Source organism: Panthera leo, chromosome E3 (genome assembly GCF_018350215.1).
Source record: "Panthera leo isolate Ple1 chromosome E3, P.leo_Ple1_pat1.1, whole genome shotgun sequence".
Taxonomy (NCBI): domain Eukaryota; kingdom Metazoa; phylum Chordata; class Mammalia; order Carnivora; family Felidae; genus Panthera; species Panthera leo.
In genome coordinates, this window is record NC_056694.1 from 32458105 (window position 1) to 32464230 (window position 6126).

The 6126-nt window shown below is 49.4% G+C and overlaps 1 protein-coding gene across 1 annotated transcript in view; it reads left to right on the forward strand.

Annotated features, from left to right (window-relative positions):
* The window catches only part of TEKT5 (tektin 5), a 39615-nt gene extending 38287 nt beyond the window's left edge, over nucleotides 1-1328 (forward strand). Inside the window, exon 7 of the mRNA XM_042922441.1 lies at nucleotides 984-1328. Coding sequence (XP_042778375.1) covers nucleotides 984-1200 — 217 coding nt within the window. The 3' untranslated portion in view covers nucleotides 1201-1328. The remainder of the gene's footprint in view (nucleotides 1-983) is intronic.
* The last annotated feature ends 4798 nt before the right edge of the window (nucleotides 1329-6126 follow it).

The window sequence follows — 6126 nt, forward strand, 5'->3', positions numbered from 1 at the left end:
CACGGAGGTGGTCCCACCTGGAGGCAGGGGACAGCCTTTTGTACCCCTATGTGGGTGAGCCGTTGGCTTCTCTGGAGAAGCGTGGACCTATGGACGTCAATATGTACGGCCAGTGCACACGGCAGCTGGGAGGACGGGTGCCCCAGCCAGTAATGGGGACCCGAGCAGGGCGCCAAGAAGGGACACCCCACCTGACCATCTTTTATCCACATGGCGCTAGCCAAGCTAGTAGAGTTTTTTGTTTTTTTAATGGAACAGAATACATACAACATAAAATCTACCAACAACATTCAAAGTGTTGTGCAGTTACATGCACTATCTAGCTCCAGAACATTTTCATTCATTCCACCCAAAAGGACACCCCACAAACCCTCCCTCCAGCCCCGGGCAACCACTCATCTTTCTGTCTCTGTGGATTTGCCTGTTCTGGAAGTTTCATGTAATTCACATAATACATAACCTTTTGTGTCTGCTTTCTTTTCACTCAGCATGAGCCTTCAAGGGTCCTCCCTCTATAGCAGGTGGCAGGGTTTTGTTCCTCCGTGTTAGGGCTGAATAATATCCCATCATATGGATGGACCACCTTTCGGTTGGCCATTCCTCCGGTCGGAGGACAGTGGGGCTGTTTTCACCTTTTGACTCTTGTGATTAGTGCCACACAGGTATTCGTCCAAATATCTGTTCAAGGGTCTCCTTGCAGTTCTCGTGGGTATACACTGAGGCGCGGCATTGCTGGGTCACGTGGTAAGTCAACACTGAACTCAATGAGGACCCACCAGGTTGTTGCCCCAAACATTCCGTGTCTTCCATTGTGCTTTTCGACCTCGGCAGCGCCCGTCGCGAACCGCCTTGTCTCCCTGTCCCACCTCTGTCTTCCCTGACGGCCGAGCCTCGTCCGTCTCGCTCAGGGCTGCCTCCCCGCGCCTGGCACAGTTCCCGGCCCCTGGCTGGTGCCAACTCTGCCTTCTCTGCTCTCGCCCCAGGCTCGTGAACGAGGTATTCACCATCGACGACACCTTGCAGACCCTGAGGCTGAGGCTGCGGGAGACCCAGGACACGCTGCAGCTGCTGGTAATGACCAAGTGCCGGCTGGAGCACGAGCTGGCCGTCAAGGCCAACACGCTGTGCATCGACAAGGAAAAGTGCATGAGCATGCGCAAGACCTTCCCCTGCACCCCGCGACTGGTGGGCTACACCTGAGGGGCCGCCCCCGGCCCCTGGCATCCTGCTCTGCGCCAGTTCCCTGCGCAGGGTGAAAATGGAAAAGGCAGAAAAATAAAATAAAGTGTCGTTTCCTCCCTTTCCTCCTATCATGGGAAAGACCCCAATATATATATATATATATATAAATGTATGAAGAGCCCAAATAAATGTGCCCAAACCAAAGATGTTGGAGGTCATTCTTCGCTGCAGAAACCGGCCTCGTAGCAGATCCCGGGAGGAGACAGACTGATTTCTTGGGGACGGAGCACTGAGAGGGTCTCGGCACCCCCAGGAATGGAACAGACCACATTTAAAAAAACGAACAGACCAACCCATTTGTCCCTTTAGGAGCACAGTGTGTAGACCACGGGATCTGAAGACCGGATACCGGAGCCGAGATTGGCCAGAACCCAGCCGTCACTTAGGAGCTGGGTGGCCTTGAGCGGGCTCCCAGCCGGAACACCCTCATGTACAAAATGAGGTCAGTCCAAGGTGGAGGCCGCTGTCAGCTGTGTGGGGCCGGGCAAAAAGCCAGGATTTGGAGCCACAAGTCCTGGGTGTGAATTCCAGCGTTGCTATGTGGGGTGTTTTGGAAATCGCTATGGGAGAAAAAGGAGGTAAAATCAGTTCTGGTGGAGGGGGGGCAGGAAGAGGCAGGTGAAGGTTGAGAGAGAGCTCTAGGCAGAAGTCACATCGCTTTGAAGAGTTAAACGGAGAACTAGCATATCACCCAGCTGTTGTACTCCTAAGTATATATCCAGGATCGTTGGAAACAGGTACTCAAGAAAACACTGGTACACGGATACTCATAGTGGGTTAATCGCAAAAACTAAAAAGTGAAAGCAACCCAAATGCCCATAAATAGGCAAGAGGTATCCTGTCCATGCAATAGAATTTTGTTCTGCATAAAATAAGACACACAAAGTGCTGACATCTGCTAGAATACGGATGAGCCTTGAGGACATCACGGTAAGTGAAAGAAACCAGACACAAAAGGCCACGTATCGTGTGATTCCATTCGTAGGAGACGTCCAGAATGGGCAAATCCCTAAAACAGCGTGGTTGCCCGGGAGAGAGGAATGGGTAGCGATGCTCCGTGGCTACAGGGTTTTATTTGAGAGTGATGGCAATGTTTGGGGACTACATACCGGGGGTGGCACAAATTGCAGATGTGGTAAATGCCATAGAATTGCTCGCGTTAAGTGGTTAATTTTATGTCACGTGAAATTCACCTCAATTAAATGGGGAAAAAAAAAAGTCCTATTAGAGGGTGGGATTTTTGGTGAGATGAACGGCCTGAATAAAGGCAGGCAGCTATGGTCCCAGGCGCAGAAGCCCTTGGAGAGGCGCGGGAATCATCCCCAAAGAGTTTCAACTTTTTTTCCTGGGGCCAGTGTTTCCCAAGCTTTGTTATTCACGTCGGTGCTTCCCAGAGTTTGATGCGCGTGCACGGATCACCCGCAGACCTTGCTAAATGCAGGCTCTGAGGCCGTGAGTCTGAGGCAGAACCTGAGTCCTGAGGTTCTGACAAACAGCCGCGTGGGGTTGATAGTCCAGGGACCACACTTGGAGTAAAAGTAACAGCTGCTCAGCCTGCCGTGACCAAGCACCACCCTTACTGTTATTCCATCTTTTTAAAAAAATTTTTTTAAATTTTTTTAAATCTCAGAGACAGAGGGAGTGGGGGAGAGGGGCGGAGGGAGAGGGAGAGAGAGCATCCCAAGCAGGCTCCTTGCTCAGCGTGGAGCCCGACAAGGCTTGATCCCACGACCATGAGATCATGACCCGAGCCAAAACCAAGAGTCGATTGCTCAATCGACTGAGCCACCCAGACGCCCCTATTCACTCCATCTTTTAGATTGTTACACTTAAAAGAAAAAAAAACAGCTTAGATTTGTTTCAAAGGCAAATTTGTGGCATGACTGCAGACAGGAGCCTGTGCCCAGAGTGGAGCAAAACAAAATACTGCTAATGATGTTGGCTCAGGAAGTATTGTCCGCCCAAGGTGATCTTGTCTCAAGGTGTCTCTCCTTTTGTTCTAGAAAGGAGATCAAGTCCTAAAGAGGTGTTAAAGACGACCTACCATCCTGTGGAGACTGTCCTTGAGGTAAGCTTGCTTGAAAGAGGACAGAGTCCCTTTTTCTACTAATGAGTTTCGATGCTGTTTAAGGCCTTGAATGCACGGATCTAAGGAGGCCCTCCTGCAGGCAGGAGGCCGTAGGATCTTTAATGTGGGGATGTGAAGTGAGCAGGCTGGTGTTTTAGAAATAATTCCTTGGTGCCGAGGAGTCAGGAGGGGAGGGAAGTTGGGAATGTGGTCTCGGAGCGCAACAGAGAGGTTAACCGAGGCTGCGTCTGGGGACCGGGGAGATACCCAAAGCCTCCGGAAGAGACGGGCCGGGGTAGGGAGGTCCTGAGAGTCAGACAGAGACGCACTGCTGGAATTCGAGGCTGCGGTGGAGAGAGGACACAGGGGCACAGGGAGCACCGAGAGGGGCAAACAGCATCCAGAGGAAACGGTGTCCAGGGGCTTGCAGATGGACAGGCAAGCGTGGGGGTAAAGAAAGCCCTTTAGAAGCAGGTGTTCTAAGTATCCCGCTGGCCCGGATACCCTTGAGTGTCATGCTTTTGGAAAGCAAATTGGCAACAAATGTCAAGAGCCTTAAAAATACCTACGCCCTTCCACTCACGAACCTCTTTGTTAAGACTCTCTTTAGAAAGCTATCCCAAATGCAGACCCAGATGTACGCGTCACAGCTAATTTGCTCTAAGAGACCTCTGAAAATTGTTCTATCTAGCGGCAGAGAGAGCAGCCAAGTAGGCACAGCCAAGGCGTGGAATATGGTGTAGCTACGTAAACAATGGCAAATGCTAAACGCTTGAATACGGAGGGAATGTGCTTCTAAGGCTGAAAGCCCAGAGCACAAGATGGTGGTGTTAACCAGTCCTCAATTGTGCCAAAAGTGCACAGGAAAAAAGACTGTATTGAAACACACCGGAATGTTCGCGGTCAATGCTAAGCAAGAGCTGGTTTCTTATTTGTTTATATGAACAATTATCCGCAGTGAACATGTGTTCCTTTATTAATCAGGAGGAAGTGCTTTTATAAATAGACTTTCCTTTGTGCTAGCTTTGGATTTATAGAAAAGTCTCTAAGAGGACCCAGGGAGTTCCCGTGTACCCCTCACCTGCCTTGCCCTGATGGCGACCTCTTACCTAACTGTCCTTAAGGTGCGTTTGCCAAAACTAGAAAAATTAACATTAGTGTGTTACTGTTAACTAAACTCCAGTCCCTGTTTCTTGTAACCTTGACGATTTTGAAGAGTACCCGTGTTTGTGGGGATTTGAAGGTGTTTGTCAATTGTCCCTGAATTGGGGTTTGTCTGATGTTTTTCTCACGATGAGTCTGGCATTACAGGTTTTGGGGGGCGGGGAGAGACCACTGAGGTTGAGTGCCTGTCTCGTCCCCTCACATCGGGGCTTTTGTGACATCCACGTGGTGGGTGACGACTCCGGTGATGGTGACTCCATTCCTCGCAGAAGGTGGTGCCCGCCAGGTGTCTTCACCATGTGTTACTGCGTTTTCCTTCCCATGCTCTAGAAGTCTCTAAGCCCAGCCCACACTGGAGGGCAGGCGGACTAAGGCCGCCATCTTGGAGGGAGAGTATCTACACACATCATTTGTAATTCTTTCCTCAGTATGCCCTTTCGGCCTTATTTATCCTATCATTTATTTGGGTCCATGCACTCAGGGATGTTGGTTTTATGCTTTGGCTTATGACCTAATAATACGTCATTTACTGTGCCACTCCAATTGTTCCTGCCTTGGCCACTGGGAGCTCGTTCAGGTTGGTTCTTGTGAGTCTTTGACATCCCCCTCCTTCCGATCTTTGAGCACTTCCTTACTTTCTGGCCCTACAAGATGTTTTAGGCTCATCTTGATATTTTTTTTCCTGCTCTATACCTAGAATCATCCAGTTCTCCAAAGAGTCGTGCTTTGGTTTTGTGTTTGTGAAACTGAAACTCTATAGCCGTCAAACACTAACTCACCAGCTCCCCCCAGCTCCCAACAGCCACCATTTTACTTTCTGTCTTTATGATTTTTTTTAATGTTTATTTTTGAGAGAGACAGAGCGCAAATGGGGAAGGAGCAGAGAGAGAGAGGGGGAGACACAGAATCCAAATCTGAGCCGTCAGCACAGAGCCCGACGCGGGGCTTGAACTCACGGACCGTGAGATCATGACCGAGCCGAAGTCGGACGCTTCACTGACTGAGTCACCCAGGCGCTTCTCTGTCTCTATGATTTTGATGAGTCTACTTCATACATGCGGAATTGTACATTATTTGTCTTTTTGTGACTGGCTTCTTTCAGTTACTGTAATACCCTCGAGGTTCATCTGTGTTGAAGCACATTGTAGACTTTCCTCCTTCTTAAAGGCCGGATGGCAGTCCGTTGTATGTATAGACTGCATTTTGCTTACGCGTCCGTCTGTCGATGAAGGCTCAGGTTGCTTCCGTGTTTTAGCTGCCATAAGTAACGCAGCAATGAACGTGGGTGGGTGTACGACTATCTCTTTGAGACCCTGCTTTCACTTGTTTGAGGGTATATATGTACCCAGGAGAGGGATTGCTAGGTCGTATGGTAATTCTAGTTTTAATCTTTTGAGGAACCACCAACCCCATCCCAAGGGTTCACATGTCTCCACATCCTGGTTAACACTTGTTATTTTCTGGGGTTTTGATGGTACCCATCCTCATGGGGGTGAGGTTGTACCTCCCTGTGGTTTTGATTTCCCTGATGATGAGTGATGTTGGGTGTGCTCGTTGTTCAGAAATGTTTAAATTTTATGTATTTGTTTGTTTAACTTTATTTTGAGAGAGAGAGAGAGAGAGAGAGAACAAGCAAGGGAAGGACAAAGAGA